This window comes from Ahaetulla prasina, chromosome 2 (assembly GCF_028640845.1).
Source record: "Ahaetulla prasina isolate Xishuangbanna chromosome 2, ASM2864084v1, whole genome shotgun sequence".
Taxonomy (NCBI): domain Eukaryota; kingdom Metazoa; phylum Chordata; class Lepidosauria; order Squamata; family Colubridae; genus Ahaetulla; species Ahaetulla prasina.
The window spans coordinates 304,323,082-304,344,251 of NC_080540.1; the positions used below are offsets into that span (position 1 = coordinate 304,323,082).

The 21,170-nt window shown below is 55.1% G+C and overlaps 1 protein-coding gene across 1 annotated transcript in view; it reads left to right on the forward strand.

Moving 5' to 3' along the window:
* The window catches only part of TLN1 (talin 1), a 44,721-nt gene extending 24,582 nt beyond the window's left edge, over positions 1-20,139 (forward strand). The window contains exons 26-56 of the mRNA XM_058172560.1: positions 123-331; positions 438-557; positions 1,095-1,292; positions 4,109-4,248; positions 4,459-4,552; positions 4,650-4,739; positions 5,048-5,170; positions 5,297-5,440; positions 5,842-6,003; positions 6,456-6,596; positions 6,696-6,877; positions 7,185-7,317; positions 7,590-7,691; positions 9,373-9,543; positions 9,631-9,780; positions 10,106-10,207; positions 10,354-10,473; positions 10,882-11,028; positions 11,132-11,298; positions 11,388-11,571; positions 11,658-11,783; positions 11,923-12,039; positions 12,128-12,313; positions 12,580-12,687; positions 13,291-13,396; positions 17,466-17,590; positions 17,983-18,108; positions 18,207-18,269; positions 18,621-18,803; positions 19,191-19,319; positions 19,404-20,139. Coding sequence (XP_058028543.1) covers positions 123-331; positions 438-557; positions 1,095-1,292; positions 4,109-4,248; positions 4,459-4,552; positions 4,650-4,739; positions 5,048-5,170; positions 5,297-5,440; positions 5,842-6,003; positions 6,456-6,596; positions 6,696-6,877; positions 7,185-7,317; positions 7,590-7,691; positions 9,373-9,543; positions 9,631-9,780; positions 10,106-10,207; positions 10,354-10,473; positions 10,882-11,028; positions 11,132-11,298; positions 11,388-11,571; positions 11,658-11,783; positions 11,923-12,039; positions 12,128-12,313; positions 12,580-12,687; positions 13,291-13,396; positions 17,466-17,590; positions 17,983-18,108; positions 18,207-18,269; positions 18,621-18,803; positions 19,191-19,319; positions 19,404-19,535 — 4,280 coding nt within the window. The 3' untranslated portion in view covers positions 19,536-20,139. The remainder of the gene's footprint in view (positions 1-122; positions 332-437; positions 558-1,094; positions 1,293-4,108; positions 4,249-4,458; positions 4,553-4,649; positions 4,740-5,047; positions 5,171-5,296; positions 5,441-5,841; positions 6,004-6,455; positions 6,597-6,695; positions 6,878-7,184; positions 7,318-7,589; positions 7,692-9,372; positions 9,544-9,630; positions 9,781-10,105; positions 10,208-10,353; positions 10,474-10,881; positions 11,029-11,131; positions 11,299-11,387; positions 11,572-11,657; positions 11,784-11,922; positions 12,040-12,127; positions 12,314-12,579; positions 12,688-13,290; positions 13,397-17,465; positions 17,591-17,982; positions 18,109-18,206; positions 18,270-18,620; positions 18,804-19,190; positions 19,320-19,403) is intronic.
* The last annotated feature ends 1,031 nt before the right edge of the window (positions 20,140-21,170 follow it).

Sequence of the window (21,170 nt, forward strand, 5' to 3'; positions counted from 1 at the left end):
GGGATGGGGGCAAGGCCTTTGTTCATTTCCAGGCTCTGGATGCAGAAAGACGGTTGTGCAGGGTGGGAATGCCTGGGCTGCCCATCCCCAGGGACTCCCAAGCCCCTCTCCCCTCTCCGCAGGAATTGCAGCCCGGGACGCAGCGCAAGCGCTACGCTCCCTCAGCCAGGCTGCACGGGGGGTGGCTGCCAGCACAGAGGACCCTCAGGCTCAGGCAGTCACCTTGGACTGCGCCGGAGACGTCATGGACAAAGCCAGCAGCCTCATCCGGGAGGCCCGCAAGGCTGTGTCCAAGCCAGGGGATGCCGAGAGCCAGCAGCGCCTGGCCCAGGTGAGCCCGGGGGCCTGGCTGGGCCTGGTCTTGCTAGGGGCAGCAGCTGCTTGGGGTGGGGAGCTGTCTGGGAGGACAGGCCAAATGCTCCATGTCCTCTCTGCAGGTGGCCAAGGCTGTGTCCCAAGCCCTGAACCGTTGTGTCAACTGTCTGCCTGGTCAGCGGGATGTCGATGCTGCCATCCACACGGTTGGCGAGGCTAGCAAAAGGCTGTTGGCCGATTCTGTGAGTGGGGGACCGCTTTAGATCCGGGTGGGTGGGGGGCCCTGGGCCAGGGCAGAGCACAGTCTGGCCCCATGTGGGCAGGCCACCTGCTGAACTGTGCAGAGAGCTGCCCCCACTGCCCTGCTGAAGCTGATCCCTGGGGGGGACCAAGAGTAAAATACGCCAACACCTCCCCCCCCCCCGGATCCACACTGCCACAGTCTTTGAGATCTTGGAGTGGCTGCTGGCTGTTTGGGGAGTCGAAGGTCTTGGGGGCTCATGTGGGGGGGAGTTTGGCATAGCCCCCGCTCTCCTTCCTTGGCTTTACGAGAAGTCTTGGGGAGATTAACTAGCAGCCCCCAGGCTGCGGATTTGCGAACTGGGCCATGGGCTGTCCTGCTCCAGGCAGCAGAAGGGGCTGCAGGTGTCTGGGAGGCGGAGAACAGGATGTTGTGACCTAGTCCTTAAGGGAAATGCCTGGGCTTTGGCCAGTTCCTGGTTTGTAAGGAGTTGAGATGGGCCCCCAGGCCTCCGAGCTTAACCCGTTTCTGCTCCCAGTTTCCTCCTAGCACCAAGAACTTCCAGGAGGCGCAGAGCCAGCTGAACCAGGCTGCGGCTGGCTTGAACCAGTCAGCCAATGAGTTGGTGCAGGCATCACGCGGGACCCCCCAGAATCTGGCCAAGGCTTCTGGCAAGTTTGGCCAGGACTTCAATGAATTCCTACAGGCTGGGGTGGAGATGGCTGGACAGTCCCAGGTAAGAGCTGCCTGGATGGGTGGAGAAGCTCTCAAGTGCATGTGCAGAAGGAGCACCTCGGCTTAAAGCACGTGCATGTGTGCACTCGCACATCGTGTGTGGTTGGAGGCATAAGCAGGATGTTTGGAAGGGCAGAGCCCAGGCGGGATGTGAATTGAAGACATGAGCTGCTCCAGACAGTGTCCAGGGCAGGTTTCCCCGGGGGCTGACAGGCAGATGCCATGGTGCCCATGGTTAAGGGAGCCAGCTGAACCAGGCTGCGGTTTGCGAACTGGGCCATGGGCTGTCCTGCTCCAGGCAGCAGAAGGGCTGCAGGTGTCTGGGAGGACAGGCCAAATGCTCCGTGTCCTCTCTGCAGGTGGCCAAGGCCGTGTCCCAAGCCCTAAACCGTTGTGTCAACTGCCTGCCCGGTCAGCGGGATGTCGATGCTGCCATCCACACGGTTGGCGAGGCTAGCAAAAGGCTGTTGGCCGATTCTGTGAGTGGGGGACCGCTTTAGATCCGGGTGGGTGGGGGGCCCTGGGCCAGGGCAGAGCACAGTCTGGCCCCATGTGGGCAGGCCACCTGCTGAACTGTGCAGAGAGCTGCCCCCACTGCCCTGCTGAAGCTGATCCCTGGGGGGGACCAAGAGTAAAATACGCCAACACCTCCCCCCCCCCCGGATCCACACTGCCACAGTCTTTGAGATCTTGGAGTGGCTGCTGGCTGTTTGGGGAGTCGAAGGTCTTGGGGGCTCATGTGGGGGGGAGTTTGGCATAGCCCCCGCTCTCCTTCCTTGGCTTTACGAGAAGTCTTGGGGAGATTAACTAGCAGCCTCCAGGCTGCGCGTTTGCGAACTGGGCCATGGGCTGTCCTGCTCCAGGCAGCAGAAGGGGCTGCAGGTGTCTGGGAGGCGGAGAACAGGATGTTGTGACCTAGTCCTTAAGGGAAATGCCTGGGCTTTGGCCAGTTCCTGGTTTGTAAGGAGTTGAGATGGGCCCCCAGGCCTCCGAGCTTAACCCGTTTCTGCTCCCAGTTTCCTCCTAGCACCAAGAACTTCCAGGAGGCGCAGAGCCAGCTGAACCAGGCTGCGGCTGGCTTGAACCAGTCAGCCAATGAGTTGGTGCAGGCATCACGCGGGACCCCCCAGAATCTGGCCAAGGCTTCTGGCAAGTTTGGCCAGGACTTCAATGAATTCCTACAGGCTGGGGTGGAGATGGCTGGACAGTCCCAGGTAAGAGCTGCCTGGATGGGTGGAGAAGCTCTCAAGTGCATGTGCAGAAGGAGCACCTCGGCTTAAAGCACGTGCATGTGTGCACTCGCACATCGTGTGTGGTTGGAGGCATAAGCAGGATGTTTGGAAGGGCAGAGCCCAGGCGGGATGTGAATTGAAGACATGAGCTGCTCCAGACAGTGTCCAGGGCAGGTTTCCCCGGGGGCTGACAGGCAGATGCCATGGTGCCCATGGTTAAGGGAGCTAGATGACTGGCAGGCCGGGTGAGGCCTTGGGGGTTTCAGAGCAGAGAACGCTTGGGTGGGTGGGTGGGTGGGTGGGGGTGGGGGTGAACAGAGATGCAAAACTCTTTCCTGCAAGGCAGTTCCAGTGCGGCGGCGGGCGAGGGGAGTCTGCTTGGGGTAGTCTGAAGGTCCAGCACAGCCTCAGGGGGCAGAGCAGGCCAGACCAAAAGTTGGGATTGGCAGACTGCCTGGGGTGAGATGTGGCAGGGCCAGCCAGATCCCTCTTTGCTCTTGGCATCCTATTGATGGCAGAGGCACTACCCAGGGGAGGCTGGGTCAAGGCACAGCTGCACTTGGGGTCTGGGAACTAAGTGCTCAGGCTGCCGAGAAACCTTGTGCTTGGCACAGTTGTCGCTCCAGAAGGCCTGTGAAGTCCCAAGGCAAAAAGGGAAGGGGGTCAGATGGGTTTGGCTGCTTGCTCTGGGAACTGTAAAAAAGATGCTGAGACTCTGGAAAGAGTGCAGAGAAGAGCAACAAAGATGATTAGGGGACTGGAGGCTAAAACTTATGAAGAACGGTTGCAGGAACTGGGTATGTCTAGTTGAATGAAAAGAAGGACTAGGGGTGACAGGATAGCAGGGCCGTGGTAGCTCAGGCTGGTAAGAAGCCTGTTATTAGAACACAGCAGCCTGCAATTACTGCAGGTTCAAGCCCGGCCCAAGGTTGACTCAGCCTTCCATCCTTTATAAGGTAGGTAAAATGAGGACCCAGATTGTTGGGGGGGCAATAAGTTGACTTTGTAAAATATACAAATAGAATGAGACTATTGCCTTATACACTGTAAGCCGCCCTGAGTCTTCGGAGAAGGGCGGGATATAAATGTAAATAAAAAAATAATTTAAAAAAACAGTCTTCCAATATCTCAGGGGTTGCCCCAAAGAAGAGGCAGTCAAGCTATTATCCAAAGCACCAGAAGGCAAGACAAGAAGCAATGGGTGGAAACTGATCAAGGAAAGAAGCAACTTAGAACTAAGGAGAAATTTCCTGAGAGTTAGAACAATTAATAAGTGGAACGACTTGCCTGCAGAAGTTGTGAATGTTCCAACACTGGAAATTTTTAAGAAAATGTTGGATAACCATCTGTCTGAGATGGTGTAGGGTTTCCTGCCTGGGCAGGGGGTTGGATTAGAAGGCCTCCAAGGTCCCTTCCAACTCTGTTGTTGTTGTTGTTGTTATTAACTGTCCCACTTCTAGCAAGGAGCAGGGAGAGAATTTAAGCAGAGGAGAGGGCCGCCCATCATGGAACACCGATTGCAGCGAGGGGCTGGCCGGGTGTGGTTCGAGGGGCCAATAACTCACTCTGTCTCCCTCTCCTGCAGTCCAAGGAGGCCCAGGGCCAGCTGGTGTCCAACCTGAAGGGCATCTCGCTGTCCTCCAGCAAGTTGCTCCTGGCAGCCAAAGCGCTCTCCGCAGACCCTGCAGCACCCAACCTCAAGAACCAGCTGGCAGCAGCTGCCCGGTATGCGGCCCTCTTGTGGTGGTGGTGGCATGGGGAAGTGGGGCTTCCCCCCCCCCCCCCGCTTCCTTGAGAACTTCTGGGATGCCTCAATGGGGCCACTTTTGGGGAAGGAGGGAGGGGTTAGGACAAGAGAGCCCTGGATGCCCAGGTTCGAGGCCAGGGCGGGCTTAATGGTGGCGTTTCTTCCTCTCCTGCCCTCAACCCTGGCAGAGCTGTGACGGACAGCATCAACCAGCTGATCACCATGTGCACCCAGCAGGCACCGGGACAGAAGGAGTGTGACAATGCTCTGCGGGAGCTGGAGGTGAGCCAGCCCCACCTGGAGGGCAGGTGCCGTGAGGCTGACTGGGGGGCAGGTTAGGGTTAGCCCAAACCCTAACCCTGACCCTAACCCTCTCCAGACGGTGCGAGAACTTCTGGAGAACCCCACCCAGGCCGTCAGTGACATGTCCTACTTCAACTGCCTGGATAGCGTCATGGAGAACTCCAAGGTGAGCGGGGGTGGGTGGGTAGGGATCCAATGGCCAGCAGGTTGAGTCAGGCGCTTAGAACTCTGGTTGAGGCCTTCAAATCCCCCAAAGCTCACAGTAGGTGTCCACAGAAGGAAGTCCAGCTTCTGCTCCAAGGGGGTTTGGGGCAGGGGGTGTCCATCCCCTTTCTGGGTCATCTTGGGATCTCTGGAACCTCTTCTCCCTCCCCCTTTAAAACCTACTCTCTCTGAATGGCATGGGAAGCTGCTTCTTGCCATTCCAGTGCCACGCATGCGTGCGCATGCTTCTCTGCCTTCTGTCTCCTGCAGGTGCTGGGTGAGGCCATGGCTGGCATCTCACAGAATGCCAAGAACAGCAAGCTGCCAGAGTTTGGCGAGTCCGTCAGTACAGCCTCCAAGGCCCTCTGTGGCTTCACAGAAGCGGCTGCCCAGGTGGGAGGCAGAGGCCCCTCGTGAGGCTGGGGCTGGGGGGGCAGGGGGGGCGATGTTCCCAACTGTGGAGCAGAGACATTGCAGGGGGGCTGTTCTCAGGACTCCCCCATCCATGCTCTGTTACAGGCAGCGTATTTGGTTGGCGTTTCTGACCCTAACAGCCAGGCCGGTCAGCAAGGCCTGGTGGATCCCACCCAATTTGCCAGAGCCAACCAAGCCATCCAGATGGCCTGCCAGAACCTGATCGACCCAGCCTGCACACAGTCCCAGGTAGTGGCTACCTGTGGCCGGGAGGGAAGGTGGATGTTTCTAAGGAGAAATTTCTTGGCAGTTAGAACAATTAATCAGTGGAACAGCTTGCCTCCAGATGTTGTGGGTGCTCCAAAACTGAGGTTTTCAAGAAGATACTGGATAACTACTTGTCCAGAATGGTATAGGGTCTCCTGCCTGAGAAGGGGTTGACTAGAAGACCTCCAAGACCCCTTCCAACTTTGTTATTCTGTTACGTGTTTTGGGGGAGGGGGTTGAGCCAAGCAGTTGTGAATGCAGCCCCACAGCCAGTGGTGCTCCTTACATGGAGGCAGGGAGGTGGGCTTTTTGTTGTCGGGGGTGATTTTTTGAGCTTCCTTGTGGGTAGAGCTAAGGTGGAGGGGCCTCCTTGCCTTCCGCAGGTCTTGTCGGCTGCTACCATCGTGGCCAAGCACACCTCCGCCCTTTGCAATACCTGCCGACTGGCCTCCTCCCGCACCGCCAATCCGGTGGCCAAGCGCCAGTTTGTCCAGTCTGCCAAGGAGGTAGCCAACAGCACAGCCAACCTCGTCAAGACCATCAAGGTATCCTGAGATTCCCAGCTGGGAAGGGGATGTTCGGCAGAGAGAAATGAGAGCCCTGCGCTTGGGGGCCATGGAATGCAAAGCCCCCCAAGCGAGAAGGCTCAGGGTCAATAGAGACCCTACGTCTGGCTGGCTCACGAACTGAGCAGCTACATTTGCGCTGCATGCTTAGGTCATTCTCTGGGCCTGACGACGGAGGTTGGCCCAAAAGGCAGATTTTAGATGTTTTGCCAAGTCATCCTGTAAAGGATGGGGAAAAGTTTCTGGCTGGGGGAGGGTGGCTGTGAGGTTGAAGTGACCACCCTTACCACTGCAGGCTGACCCTCCTCCAGTTTGGCTGTGGGTGCCTCTCGGCTTTCTGTCTGTGGGAGCGGGAAGTGGCTGGTTCTGGGCTCCGGGAGCTTTTCTATCATAGCATGGAAGGTAAAGGCCCAATGGGGCTTTCCCCGCAGGCTTTGGATGGTGCTTTTACTCCAGAGAATCGCGAGCGCTGCCGCGAAGCCACGGCCCCACTGATCGAAGCAGTGGAAAACCTGACCGCCTTCGCCTCTAATCCTGAGTTTGCCACCATCCCTGCCCAGATCAGCCCAGAGGTAGGCAGAGGTTGCTGGGGGCCCGGGAAGGAGGAAGGATCCACTCTGGGCAGCCCTTGGCCTGTTGCCTTGGAATGACCCTCTGCTGATTCCCTATAGGGGCGCAGGGCTATGGAGCCCATCCTCTCCTCTGCCAAGACCATGTTGGAAAGCTCAGCTGGCCTCATCCAGACCGCTCGCTCTCTGGCAGTCAACCCAAAAGACCCTCCCAAGTGGTCAGTGCTGGCGGGCCATTCGCGCACTGTCTCTGATTCAATCAAGAAGCTGATCACCAACATGAGGTGGGTGCCCACTGTTTTCCCGGCTCTCTTTCCCCGTGGGTGGGTGGGGGTAGAGATGGAGAGAGAGAGACACCATTCACACAGTGGGTGTGTGGGTATGTGAGTGTTACCTTAAGATTCAGGAATTGCCATCTTTAATTACTTGCCAGATGTCTGGAAAAGTGACTCCTCTGCCCTCCAAATCATTGGCAGGACATTGGCATCTCTGTGGCTATAAGAACTGGGGAGAACAGATGAGGCAGCCATGGGGGGGGGGAAGTAGGGAGGTGCCCAAGTGTGCACATCTGGTTGCCGTTGCTGTCTGCAGGGACAAGGCTCCTGGCCAGCGGGAGTGCGATGAGGCCATTGAAACACTGAACAGGTGTGTCCGCGACGTGGACCAGGCCTCTTTGGCAGCCATCAGTCAGCAGCTGGCGCCTCGCGAAGGCATCTCCCAGGAGGTGAGGAGGGGTTCGGCTGGTGCTGGGGGAGCAGCCAGGCAGGCTTCTGGGGGGAGTCTGACCACTAGTTCACCAAGTTGGAAGGCCTGTGAATGCCAGAGGGGCTGTCTGTCTCCAGCAGTGCAGAAAAGGAGGCAGGTGGCCCATTCTGGCCAGGGTCAGAGACTGCAGGCCCTCCAGTATCAGAATTGGATCTTGCCCCAGCTTCTGGGGAGGGGGGAATTGTCCTCCTGCTGCCCCAAACTGGTGCTCAGGACTGACTCCTTCTGCAGGCCCTGCACAACCAGATGCTTACAGCTGTTCAGGAGATCAGGAACCTCATTGAACCCGTGGCAGGCGCTGCTCGTGCTGAGGCCTCTCAGCTGGGCCACAAGGTGAGGCCGCTGGCTGCCGCAGCAGCAGCAGCAGGAGAACTCCGCCGCCAGTGTGAAGCGAGAAGGCTGGCAAGCCCCAGCTCTCTGCAGCCTGGTGTCTCTCAGGCTGCGCCCCGGCACCTTCTTCGTGATGCTTTCTTCGGGAAAGGGGGAGCTCCAGTCCCACTAAGGGCTTTGAACCTCTGCAGCCCCCACCCCCCACTCCCTCCCGCCTGGCCGCCCTGTAGGGGCTTGAGGTCTTCCTCTTGCTCCAGGCCAGAAGAGTCTTTCTGGCTCTCGGGTTTGTGCCATCCTGGCTCCATTTGCAGGAGATTCGTGGCCAGGATCAAAACAGGTTTGGTAGCACACAGTCCAAAAGCCCATCGCACACAGCCATTGTAGTCTTTTGGACATGGTCTGTGGTACAAACAGCCATTGTGATTTGTTGGCATGATTTAAGACGTTCTGTACTTTCACTGATCCCAGTCCATCCTCCTCAGTGGCCATAGCCTCTCCTCTCCCTGCCCCGTGGGATCCTGGAAATCATCCCACCAGGAGACTAGATTGAGGACAGGGGCTGACCCACCAGCATCTAGGGCGCTTCTCTGAGAGGCCACCAGGTTGCCCTGCAGGCTGACCCCAGATAGGCCTCCTTTGCCTTCATGTAGGGCCAGCAGAAAGTCACCCAGGAAAAATGCAGCTTTAAAGCCCCCTAGTGGATGGGCTGGTATTCTGATTTTTGAGTGGCAGCTACTTAAGACTGCATTTAACTATAAGCAAAATTTAGCCAGTGGTAGGATTAGGATGCAGTCGAGGTTTCTCCATCTCTGGAGGCTTCTCAGAAGAAGAAGCTGGACGCTTGTCCTGGGAATGCTTTTCCTGCACATGGCAGGTGATGCACCGGGTGATCCTAAGGTACTTCCTCAATCTACAATCCTGAGATCTTCAGTTAAGGGGTTAGGCAGTTGAAGGGGCAAAAGCCGAAGACCCCAAGACTTGGGACTTGGCCAGGTGGGCTTCAAGCAGTAAAAAAGCTGTTCTGAGCTTTAATTGGCCCCCTTGGGGGGACATCGGGTCCCCAAAGGGTGCCTCACCTGCTCTGGCAGCAGCAGGCAGCGACCGGCGACAGCCCTGGTGTCACTTTTTCATTCCACAGTCGGGTGCTGCAATCTTTTAAATTGGGAAATGACCTTCAAGGCATTTGGGGGGGGGGTCGAGGGGTGGAGAGGATTTGGGGTGGCATGGCTTCCCCAGGTAGGTGATGAGGCCAGGGCCCAGAAGGCTGCGGAAGGGCTGCCATTGGGGAGTCTGGGTGCTGGACATGACTGGGCCGCTCTGGAGTACGGTGGGAGCCCTCTGGCTTCCCTGGCTGAGCCTCGGCCAGGGCTGCTTGCAATTCTGCTTGGGCTGCCTGTGACGCCAGCGTTGCTCTCCATGCCCACCCAGCTCTAGGGTGAGACAGGTGGAGGGGTGTCCTTTCGCTTGGTGAGAAAGACGGAAAGCCCTCGGGGCCCTGAAGACGATGGGGGAGACTCAGTGTGAGGTCCCCTTGGCGCCAGCTCTCTTGTCCTCTGGACTGGCCCCCTCGTTTGGGCTTGGAGAGTGGTGCCTTGATTGCCCAACCCCTTACATGCGCCCCCACCACTCCATCTCAGGGATGCCCCTTCCCATCCCCACCCACCCTTTTCTCCTCTTCATCCAGGTCTCCCAGCTGGCCCAGTATTTTGAACCCCTGGTTATGGCCGCGGTGGGCGCAGCCTCCAAGATGCTGAATCACCAGCAGCAAATGAACCTTCTGGACCAGACCAAGACGCTGGCAGAGTCCGGCCTGCAGATGCTGTACACGGCCAAGGAGGCTGGGGGAAACCCCAAGGTACCCGTGGGGCTAACACCGGATGCGTGTGTGAGTGTGGAGGCTACGTGTGTGCGACCAGGGCCTGACAGGGGCCTCTCTCTGCAGCAGGCGGCCCACACGCAGGAGGCCCTGGAGGAGGCAGCGCAGATGATGAGGGAGGCAGTGGAAGACCTCACAGCCACCCTGAACGAAGCTGCCAGTGCCGCGGGGGTGGTAGGCGGCATGGTGGACTCTATCAGGCAGGCCATCAACCAGGTGAGCAAGGAAACCACGATCTGGACTTCTTTGGGCCATTGGGCCTCTTCTGTCCTTTGGCACTAGAAGCCTTGCCAAACCAGCTTTGTAGGCACCCCAGGGGGTTCAGGAGGAGCCAGAGAGGCTCAAGTGAGGTCCTGAAAGCATTTGCTGTCCAGTCTTTTGGGGTGCTAAAGTCACCGTCATTGGCCAGCTTGCCTGCCCCTCCCCCATTGGTGCAATCTTTCCGTCAGCCAAAAGAAAAGCGGTGGGGGGATGGACACAGGTTTATGCTGAGAAGCAGGGCAGCAGCCCTCCTCCTGGGCTCTCTCCTTCCTTTGGGCAGCTGGACGAGGGCCCTATGGGAGAGCCTGAAGGCTCATTTGTGGACTACCAGACCACCATGGTGAAGACTGCCAAGGCCATCGCTGTGACGGTACAGGAGATGGTGAGCCGATTGAATGATCTCTTTGGGGAAGGGTGGGCTTTTGGCATGAGGGCTGAGGGACTGGTTCCCATGCAGATCCCCTTCCAGAGGCCAGGCCTGGTCCTTTTGCCCCCTTTCCTACCTCCTATGTTACGCTGCCACCACAGGTGACCAAATCCACCACCAACCCAGATGAACTTGGCATCTTGGCCAACCAGCTCACCACGGACTACGGGCACCTCGCCCTGCAGGCCAAGCCCGCTGCCCTCACAGCAGAGAATGAAGAGGTGAGGGAGGGAACAAGAGTTGGGGGAGGGGAGGACTTTGGAGGTGGTCTTGCCAGGAGCATTTAGAGGCTACTGCAGAGACCCTGGCAAAAGAGAGTGTGCCAGGCAGGTCGATTTCCTGGGGTGGTGGGAAGGGGGCAGGCTGGCCCAGTTCTGCATCTGTCTCGAGAAAGCTACCCTGTCTCCCTGGGGAGTTGGTTGCCCCTGTTCCTAGCCTGGCTTGACAGGCATAAAAGCCGAGAGCAAGGTAGATATTGGGGGCCCTTTGTCAATGGTGATTCGGGTAGCTCCAAAGTGGGTTTGTGGAAAAGTAGCATACCACGTGTCCTCACTCCCCCCCATAGAATGGTCCCAAGGCAGAGTTGGTAGCCAGTAAGGCGCTTTCTTCAATTCCATGCTCCCCTCCAGATTGGCGCCCACATTAAGAACAGAGTGCAGGAGCTAGGCCATGGCTGTGCCGCTCTCGTGACCAATGCTGGAGCCCTCCAGTGCAGTCCCAGCGATGCCTACACCAAGAAGGAGTTGATTGAATGCGCCCGCAAGGTTTCTGAGAAGGTGATGACTCCAGCCAGAAGTGGAAGAGTGCCCCTCGTGCCTCCCCCTCCCTAGGATCGGACCCACAGACCATAGCAGATGTCCTGCCTTTGCTCCCCTGCAGGTTTCACATGTGCTGGCAGCCCTCCAGGCTGGCAACCGGGGCACCCAGGCATGCATCACTGCAGCCAGTGCCGTGTCGGGCATCATCGCAGATCTGGATACCACCATCATGTTTGCCACCGCTGGGACCCTCAACCGGGAGAATGCGGAAACCTTTGCTGACCACAGGTTGTTGCTCCTGTGGGCTGGTGGGCGGGAGCTCCTTGATGCCATCATCTCGGTCTCCAGTGGGCTCTGATGGGCTCTTTCCTTGGCAGGGAAGGCATCTTGAAGACAGCCAAAGCGCTGGTGGAAGACACCAAAGTGCTGGTGCAGAACGCCACTGCGAGCCAGGAGAAATTGGCCCAAGCTGCGCAGTCTTCGGTGACGACCATTACACGCCTGGCAGAGGTGGTGAAGCTGGGCGCTGCCAGTTTGGGCTCTGAGGACCCCGAGACTCAGGTCAGGATCGTGGCCACAGGTGGCTGGCAGGTGTGCCTGGGAGGGTCCTGGCTGCTCTGCCTCATCCTGCCCTCCTCTGTGCCCAGGTGGTCCTGATCAACGCAGTCAAGGACGTCGCTAAAGCCCTGGGAGACCTGATCAGTGCCACCAAAGCTGCTGCCGGCAAGTCTGGGGACGATCCTGCCGTATACCAGCTGAAGAACTCAGCGAAGGTCAGGGCAGAGCAGGGTGCCTGCTGAGGGTGGGCCCAGCGGAGTCCTAATTGGGGGGGAGGAGAGGCGAGGCACCACACGAGACACGCAGGAGATGGCTGGCTGGTCCTTGAGCAGGTCTCTGGCTGGTTGTCGGCAGGTGATGGTCACCAACGTCACGTCACTCTTGAAGACCGTCAAAGCCGTGGAGGATGAGGCCACCAAGGGTACACGGGCACTGGAGGCCACCATTGAACACATTCGGCAGGAGCTGGCGGTGAGGGCTGGTCCCCCTGCTCCCCGTAACCACTGGCTGACCACCTGCCCTCCCAGGCTGACTCTTCCTCCTCCTCCTCCTCCTCCAGGTGTTCTGCTCCCAGGTGCCCCCTGCCAAGACCTCTACGCCAGAAGACTTCATTCGCATGACAAAAGGCATCACCATGGCAACAGCCAAGGCGGTGGCAGCCGGCAACTCCTGCCGGCAGGAAGATGTGATAGCCACAGCCAACCTGAGCCGTCGTGCCATTGCAGACATGTTGCGCTCTTGCAAGGTGGGCCCTGGGGCCATTTCTCAGGAGTGGGGACACGGTCAGGAGCAGTGTGGTGTTCAGAGAGGAGGAAGGCATCTGATCGTGCAGTCGTTGGACAAGCAACCTGGGGGAGGGGCTGGAGATGACTGGCAGGGGAACCCCTTCGAATGGGGCTCTCACAACTCTCCTCCAGGGAGCAGAAGCTGTGGCTGGGCAGCTCTAGGGGTGGAGGGCAGCCCCTCTCCTTTCTGTGTCGGGCTGGCAATCATCTATCCGTCTCCTTCCAGGAAGCTGCGTGCCATCCAGACGTGGGCAGTGAGGTGCGGCACCGTGCCCTGCGCTTTGGCAAGGAGTGTGCGAGCGGCTACCTGGAGCTTCTGGAACACGTCCTCGTGGTAGGTGCCTGTCCCTCCCCACTCCCGCTGCCAAATAGTGAGCCCCTTATTCCCTCCCCACCTTTCCTTGACCCAGCCGGTGAGTGTGGCATACAGTGCATGCAAGGGTGTGACCACGGGAGGGGAGGGGCTGGGGCTCGGCCAATGAATCATTAAGGCCTAAGGTTGCCCAAGGATGACTGCCTTCCCCCTGCATGGCGAGACGTTAAGCCACCAACCTTGGGGGTGCTGGTCTTTGTGCTGTGGGGACAATGTTAACTGGCAGAAGCAGCCCCCGCATGCAGAGAGGTTAACCTTCATCTAGGTCCATCTCCCTGCCCAGCCAGGCTGCCCATGGCAGAGAAAGCACCCATCCTGTGAGTTGGGGAAACCCTATGGGACAGGGGGAAGGGCGCTTGGAGGCCCCTGTGATCCGGCTGCTTGGACACCCGACTGGCTTCCCCAGCCCTTCTGGGCAAATCCAGATCTTCCTCCCTTTCCTCTCAGCTTCCCTGCTCCCTTTGGTCCCCTGCCCCTCCCAAGCAGCAGCTGGCAGCGGTGGGCTCCAGTGGGCCCTGAGGGTGCACGGTGGCCAGGTGCCCAGCATGACTCCTCCTTCCTCAGATCCTGCAGAAGCCCAGCCACGACCTGAAGCAGCAGCTGGCTGGCTACTCCAAGCGGGTGGCTGGCTCCGTCACAGAGCTCATCCAGGCAGCTGAAGCCATGAAAGGTAGGCGGGGATGCCTGGGACTGCCAGCCCCTCATGGGGCCACCATCCAGACTGCCCATTCCTGCTTTTTTGGATTTGCTCAATCTGTTGAATGGTGGGTCCATCCAACAGGCTGCACTTGCACAATGTAATGGGGGTGGGGAGGGAGGAGAGACCCAGTCAGGCGTGCGATGTGAATGCACTTAAGAAAAGGATGGAGGATGAGGAAGGAAGAGTATTAATGGTAGAAATAGTAATGAACTATAAAAAAATATTGTTAGTGGGGATTTACGCTCCAAATGAAAATCAAGAAGAATTTTATGCAAAATTACATAGGAAAATATTAGAATATGCATAATAGGAGACTTCAATGCAATTGATAATAATGAGTTAGACTACAAATCTACAAAAAGTGAATAAAAATTAAGGAAGACTTTACCTACAGCATTTTATACAATGACAGATGAGTTAAACTTGCAAGATGCATGGAGAAAAAGAAATTTAAAAGAAAAGCAGTATACATTCTACTCAAACAGGCACATGTCGTGGTCAAGATGTGGATGTCAACAGAATTAATTTCCAAGATATATAAGATTGAAATAGAAGCAAGTACATGGGTAGACCACAACCCAGTAACAATAATATGGAAGGGGAAGAGAAAAAGAGTGACATGGACATTAAACCAAACTTACTAAATGAAAAGGACTTTCTACAATATATGGAAAAAGAATTGATTTTCTTCTTTAAAGAAAATAGAAAAGAGGATACATCACTGCAAAATGTATGGGATACTAGTAAGGCATATATTAGAGAATAGAATAGAGTAGAATAGAATAGAATAGAATTTTTTTATTGGCCAAGTGTGATTGGACACACAAGGAATTTGTCTTGGTGCATATGCTGTCAGTGTACATAAAAGAATACAACACTTACAACACAAATGGTGATCAATATATCAATATAAATCATAAGGATTGCCAGCAACAAAGTTACAGTCATACAGTCATAAGTGGAAAGAGATTGGTGATGGAAACGATGAGAAGATTAATAGTAGTGCAGATTTAGTAAATAGTTTGACAGTGTTGAGGGAATTATTTGTTTAGCAGAGTGATGGCCTTCGGGAAAACTGTTCTTGTGTCTTGTTGTTCTGGTGTGCAGTGCTCTATAGCATCGTTTTGAGGGTAGGAGTTGAAACAGTTTATGTCCTGGATGTGAGGGATCTGTAAATATTTTCACGGCCCTCTTCTTGATTCGTGCAGTATACAGGTCCTCAATGGAAGGCAGGTTGGTAGCAATTATTTTTTCTGCAGTTCTAATTATCCTCTGAAGTCTGTGTCTTTCTTGTTGGGTTGCAGAACCGAACCACACAGTTATAAAGGTGCAAATGACAGACTCAATAATTCCTCTGTAGAACTGAATCAGCAGCTCCTTGGGCAGTTTGAGCTTACTGAGTTGGCGCAGAAAGAACACTCTTTGTTGTCCTTTTTTGATGATGTTTTTGATGTTAGATATTAGAAGATTAACAATGACGTATTTAGGAAAAAAGAATAAACAGAACAGACAAAAACAAAAAAAGTCAGAAAAGGAATATAACAATCTAGAGGAAGAATTGCAGAAGCAGCCACAGAATAAAAAAATTAAAAATTTGATAGATTTGCAAAAACATAAATTAAACTTAATGGAAAATGAAGAATTGGCAAATAAAATAAAATTAACAAAGCATTTTTTTTTTGAAAATGCGAACAAGCCAGGACAATGGTTGTGTCGTGTCCCACTCCTCCGCTGACAGCTGGGTCAGGGAAATCCGAATCAGGCTTGCCTCTGCAGCTCTGCCCAAAGTCCTAGCAAAGTCCTCAGAGCAGGCAGGAGACCAGTAAGTGACTTCAGCAAGATAAGTTTGACTTTTGCCTGACTCAGAGACTGCCAGAAAGTAGCTCCTTTATATAGGCCATGGGGTGTGGCTCCATGACTCAGCACTCATTAAGGCCTGCCCCTCCCTTCCCTCTGTTGTCTCCGCCTATCCAATCTTCTGATGCGAGGATTACTCCAATCAGCTGTTGGGAATAAACCCTCCTCAGGCTCACATGCTGTGGAGGAGGGGGAGGGGTCTAGCTGCTCCGTTTGCCTGGGCATGGAGTCAGGGCTGGGGCCGGGAGATTCTCCTTCTTCTGCAGTTTGTGTGGGCATGGAGCCAGGACTTGGGCCGGGAGGCATACATTCCTCAGTGTTCGGGAGCAGGTAAGAAGGCCCTGGCTGCTCTGAGGGCGGGCAAGACACAACAGGTTGGCATATAAGATGAAAAAGGGCTAGTGCTGTCCCACTTGGAAACCATCACAGATCCACTGTTAAGACTATTGCTATTTGCATACCAAGCAAATAGATCAACAGATGATGCTGTTAATATGGCTCTGCACTACATCCTACAACATCTTGAATCCCCAAAGACGTATGCAAGGGTTCTCTTTGTAGACTTTAGTTCAGCATTCAATACCATCATCCCAGACACTCTTCTAACTAAGCTAAACCAGCTACAGGTACCTGAACAGACTTGTAAGTGGATCACAAGCTTCCTAACAAACAGGAAGCAGCAGGAGAAGCTAAGCAGGATCACATCAGACACCTGTACAATTAGTACAGGGCCCCCCCAAGGCTGTGTGCTCTCCCCACTTCTCTCTGTATACCAATGACTGCATCTCCAACGATCCATCTGTTAAACTACTGAAGTTCGCAGATGACACAACAGTGATCAGTCTCATTCGAGACAATGATGAATCCGCATACAGACAGGAGGTCAGACGACTAGCCTCGTGGTGCAACCGAAACAATCTGGAACTGAACACACTCAAAACCATAAAAATGGTGTTAGATTTTAGGAGAAACCCCTCCATACTTCCACCTCTGACAATACTAGACAACCCAGTATCAACAGTAGAAACCTTCAAATTTCTAGGTTCTACCATATTGCAAGATCTAAAATGGACAACTAACATCAAAAACATCATCAAAAAAGGCATGGTTAGAGGAAATGTTGCACCAACGTATAGAGTTAAAACCAGAGGCATTTTTATTACGCATATTGCCAGAGAAGTATAACAAAAAAGATACGTATTTGATTATTCACAAAGCAGCGGCAAGAATTGTATTTGCACAAAAGTGGAAGACAGAAAAAATCCCATCAGAAGGAGAGGTAATAAAGAAGATTTTAGAATGTGTAGAAATGAATAGGTTAACATTGAGAATAAAAGACAAAGAGGAATAGATATATTTCAAGACATGGGGACGATTATATATATATTTAGAAAAGAAATACGAATAAAAGATTACAGAGAAATAAATTAGATAAGGTATGAGTAAATGAGAGAGAAGACAAAAAAGAAACCCAGAAGACACCTGTGTAAATGGAAAAGGGGAAAGGGTGGGGAGAAAGAAAATTTTATTATATAAATGTACATTTATGATAAGTGTGAATTTAGTAAAATGAAAAAGTAATTGAAAAGAAAGTAAAAATTGGGATTGCTCAAATACCACTTTGGAAAATACTAAACTGAAAATGAATTCAACAATAGAGAGAGAGTAAAGAGGGATAGAGGAGAGAAGAGAGGAAGGAGAGAAATGGAAAGAAGAAAGGGAAAAGGAGAGGGGAAACGAGTAGGAGAGAAAGGTTTGAAGGGAGGAAGAAGGGAGGTGTGGGGGAAAGGTAGGGGAAGTAGAGAAGGAGAAGGAGAGTAGGAAAGAAGGAAGTAGAAGAGCAGATGGAAGAAGGGAGAGAAAGGAAAGAGAGGAGAGGGAGAAGAAGGATTGTTGTAAAACAAGGGAGATGAAATGATAGAAGAGCAACTCCGAATAGACTTAAAAAGTTTAGGATGAAGATTGTATTAGTATGAAACCTAAAAGAAAATATATATGTTAGATAAGAAACTATACAGTTAAGGTATGTCTATGAGAAAAAATTTAAAAAAACTTTATCAAAGAAAGAAGAAAAGAAAAGGATGGAGCTTTTCAGCAAGGGCAGCCTTCATGGAAGGAGAGTTGGGAGTTGGGGCATCGCCTGGGGCAGCTCTGGACCCCTGTGCTCGCTTCTCTCCCGCAGGGACCGAGTGGGTGGACCCTGAGGACCCCACAGTCATTGCTGAAAATGAGTTGTTGGGGGCAGCTGCTGCAATCGAGGCTGCAGCAAAGAAGCTGGAGCAGTTGAAGCCACGAGCCAAGCCCAAGGTGGGCTCCCATCCCCAGCAGTGCATGAGAGTCACTGCCAGCTGAGTGCTGCCCCTTCCATGCCGCCCAGTGGGAGGAAGTGGGGAGGGCCCCACTCACTGCACCAGAACTGCTGGGTCCAGAAACAGCCTGGGCAGCCCCCTTGCACGGCAGGGGTCCTTAGGAGGACTCCGGATACTGCTCCCCCCCTCCCCCGGATGACATGGCCCTGTGCCAGCCAGGCTTCCTCCACCCCGGGCAGAGCCAGTCTGGGGCTTTTTCATGCTCGTTTCAAACACAAGCGGGGAGCAGAAGCTCTCCCTCTGGCTCAAAGCCCTGGTCATTACTCCCTGGGGAAATGTTTTCTGGTGGGAAGGGTCTCCCCCCTCACTAACGGTCCCCTCTCACTCAAGCAAGCAGATGAGAGCCTCAACTTTGAAGAGCAGATCTTGGAGGCAGCCAAGTCCATCGCTGCGGCCACCAGCGCTCTGGTGAAGGCGGCCTCTGCAGCCCAGAGGGAGCTGGTGGCCCAAGGCAAAGTAAGTGAGGGGGGGGGTGCGCCTGGGCAGGAAGCCCCTGAGTCTGGCCTGGAACTGACCACCCCATCTTTCTCTGCCTCTCTCTCTTTCTCTGTCAGGTGGGCGCCATCCCAGCCAATGCCCTGGATGATGGACAGTGGTCTCAAGGCCTCATTTCAGCTGTGAGTGTGGAGGGGGCTGGGGGGATGCTGTCCACTCACAGGAAAGGAGCTCTGCTTGCTTAGAATGACCATTACTGAGGGAGGCCTCTCCCACACCCACACTCCCACACTCTCTCCGGCGTGGGCAGAGGAGCCTTTTGCTCTAACCTGAGACCCCCAAGGTCCTCCCCAGCCATCCTGCAGAGCCATGTCAATCAGAGAAGGTAGAGCTCGAGCAGAAAGGGGGCTCCCTAGGCCACAGCAGAGGCTTCCAGGGCTCTTGGGGGCTCGGTCTGTGTGGGCCCTTTATGGCAAGTGGTGGCCACAAAAGCCACCTCACCCTTTGCTCACCTCCCTCCTTCTTCTGCCAAGGCCCGGATGGTGGCTGCCGCCACCAACAACCTCTGTGAAGCTGCCAATGCGGCAGTCCAAGGCCATGCCAGCGAAGAGAAGCTCATCTCCTCGGCCAAGCAGGTGGCAGCCTCCACGGCACAGCTCCTGGTGGCGTGCAAGGTGAAGGCAGACCAGGACTCCGAGGCAATGAAGCGCCTGCAGGTGAGGAGAGCAGAGGCGGACGAGGGTCTGAGGGAGCTGCCCTTCCTCCCGTTGAAGGAGGGAGGAGCCGCCTTCCCTATCGGTTCCAGTGGCTGCTATCGACCTCTCTCGGGTCCAGTTTGGGCCCTGGTGGACTCAGTCAGGGCTGCCCTTTCTTGGGCCAGCTGGGGCCGGGCCTCTTTCCAGCACACTGGCTCCAAGGCCCAGGCAGCCCTGCTGCTGGAGGTGAGGGGAGTCCCTCAACCACTCAGCCCTCGCCAGCCAGATCAGCTCCTCCACCAGAGGCAGCAATCGGCTGGAAGGTTCAGGGCCTCCCCCTCAGGGGTCTGCAGGCACAGGGTGACCGAGGCTGCCCTGGGTAACCCCCTTCCCTCCCGAATCCGCCAGGCGGCTGGCAATGCAGTCAAGAGGGCCTCAGACAACCTGGTGAAGGCAGCGCAGAAGGCTGCGGCCTTTGAAGACGAGGAGAACGCAACAGTGGTGGTGAAGGAGCGTATGGTCGGGGGGATTGCGCAGGTAAGGGTCCCCCGCCTGGGAGGAGCTGGAGCAGAGCCAGAGGGGCTTCCCCCAAGGTGACTGCTGCCACTTCCTTCTCCTCAGATAATCGCTGCCCAGGAAGAGATGTTGCGCAAAGAGCGGGAACTGGAGGAGGCGCGAAAGAAGCTGGCCATGATCCGGCAGCAGCAGTACAAGTTCCTCCCCTCGGAGCTGCGGGACGAAGGGCAGAACTGAGCTGCCCCATGGCTGGACCCCAAGCAAGGGCAGCCCTCCTCATAGCCGGGCCCCGGGGCCCTTGCCGCTAAGCTCACTGCTTCTGCGCAAGCCCTGAAGCCTCTTCATGCCATACTCTGGACTGCCTTCCGGGGCTGCCCCTCCCAGGAGCTTTCCCTTTGCCTTGGCTGCCTGCTCAGCCTGATTGTCTTGAGGACCGTGGAGCCCCCTGGGGCTATGCAATCTGGAGAGACAATGGGCTCTGCCCACCCTTCCTAGTCTCTGCCTCAGCATTTTGCCTTAAGGGCGGGTGCTGGCCAAAGGACTGGCTCTGCCCTTTGATTCCCAAGTGCCTGCCAGAACCCCACAGCCCTTCAACGTCGCTTGGCTCCCCCCAGCTCCTGAGCCTCCTTCCCCTGCGGCAGGAGGCCCTCTCCTGCACAAGCTCCCAAGCGTTGTGTGCTTGACTGCATCTGGGGACCATTCACAAGCTGAGGCTTCTCACCTTTGTAATTTTGATACATCCATAAGGCAGGAAACCCAGGGTTGGGAAGTGGGAGGGGCGGGGGTCTGCTTCCAAGCCCCTCGGAAAGGGCTGGTCTGCAATAAACTGGTTTCTCTGCTCTTCTGCCTTCCTCTGCACCCTCCTTTGTGGCCAGCAGCAACCCCCACCCTTGGGGCTGTGAGAAACGGGGCTACGGGGAAGCAGCCGTAGCTCTGGTGTGGAAGGAATCAACATTGCCCTGCCCCAGTGGCCTTTCCAGCTCTCGAGAGAAGGGCAGCATCAGGCCACTCCTAGCCATGCTGTTTGGTGTGGGATTCTTCCCTTTCCCCTAGAGACGAGTCCCACACTTGCTTCCCAGCTCCTAATGTTGGCTCCTAGGGGCAGACTTTACTTTACTTTATTCTTACTTTACTTTATTCAAATTTATATACCGCCCTATCTCCCGAAGGACTCAGGGCGGTTCACAGGCAAATAAAACAGCATATATATACAAATTAAGAAAACTATTAAGAAAACATATTCAAAAAGCCTGATTATTAAAATAATATAGATATTAAAACCAATTAAAACCCCTATAAAATTTAAAAATTTAAAATTAAAAAATTTAAAAAACTAGTCCAGTCCCACGCAGATAAATAGATGTGTTTTAAGCTCGCGACGGAAGGTTCGGAGGTCTGGAAGCTGGCGGAGTCCTGGGGGGAGTTCGTTCCAGAGGGTGGGAGCCCCCACAGAGAAGGCCCTTCCCCTGGGCGTCGCCAGACGGCACTGTCTAGCTGACGGCACCCTGAGGAGTCCCTCTCTGTGAGAGCGCACGGGCCGGTGGGAGGGATCCGGTAGCAGTAGGCGGTCCCGTAAGTAGCCCCGCCCTATGCCATGGAGCGCTTTAAAGGTGGTTACCAAAACCTTGAAGCGCACCCGGAAGGCCACAGGTAGCCAGTGCAGTCTGCGCAGGATAGGTGTCATACGGGAGCCACGAGGGCTCCTCTATAACCCGCAGCCGCATTCTGACCTAACTGCAGTCTCCGGATGCCCTTCAAGGGGAGCCCCATGTAGAGAGCATTGCAATAATCCAGGCGAGACGTCACGAGGGCGTGAGTGACCGTGCACAGGGCATCCCGGTCTAGAAAGGGGCGCAACTGGCGCACCAGGCG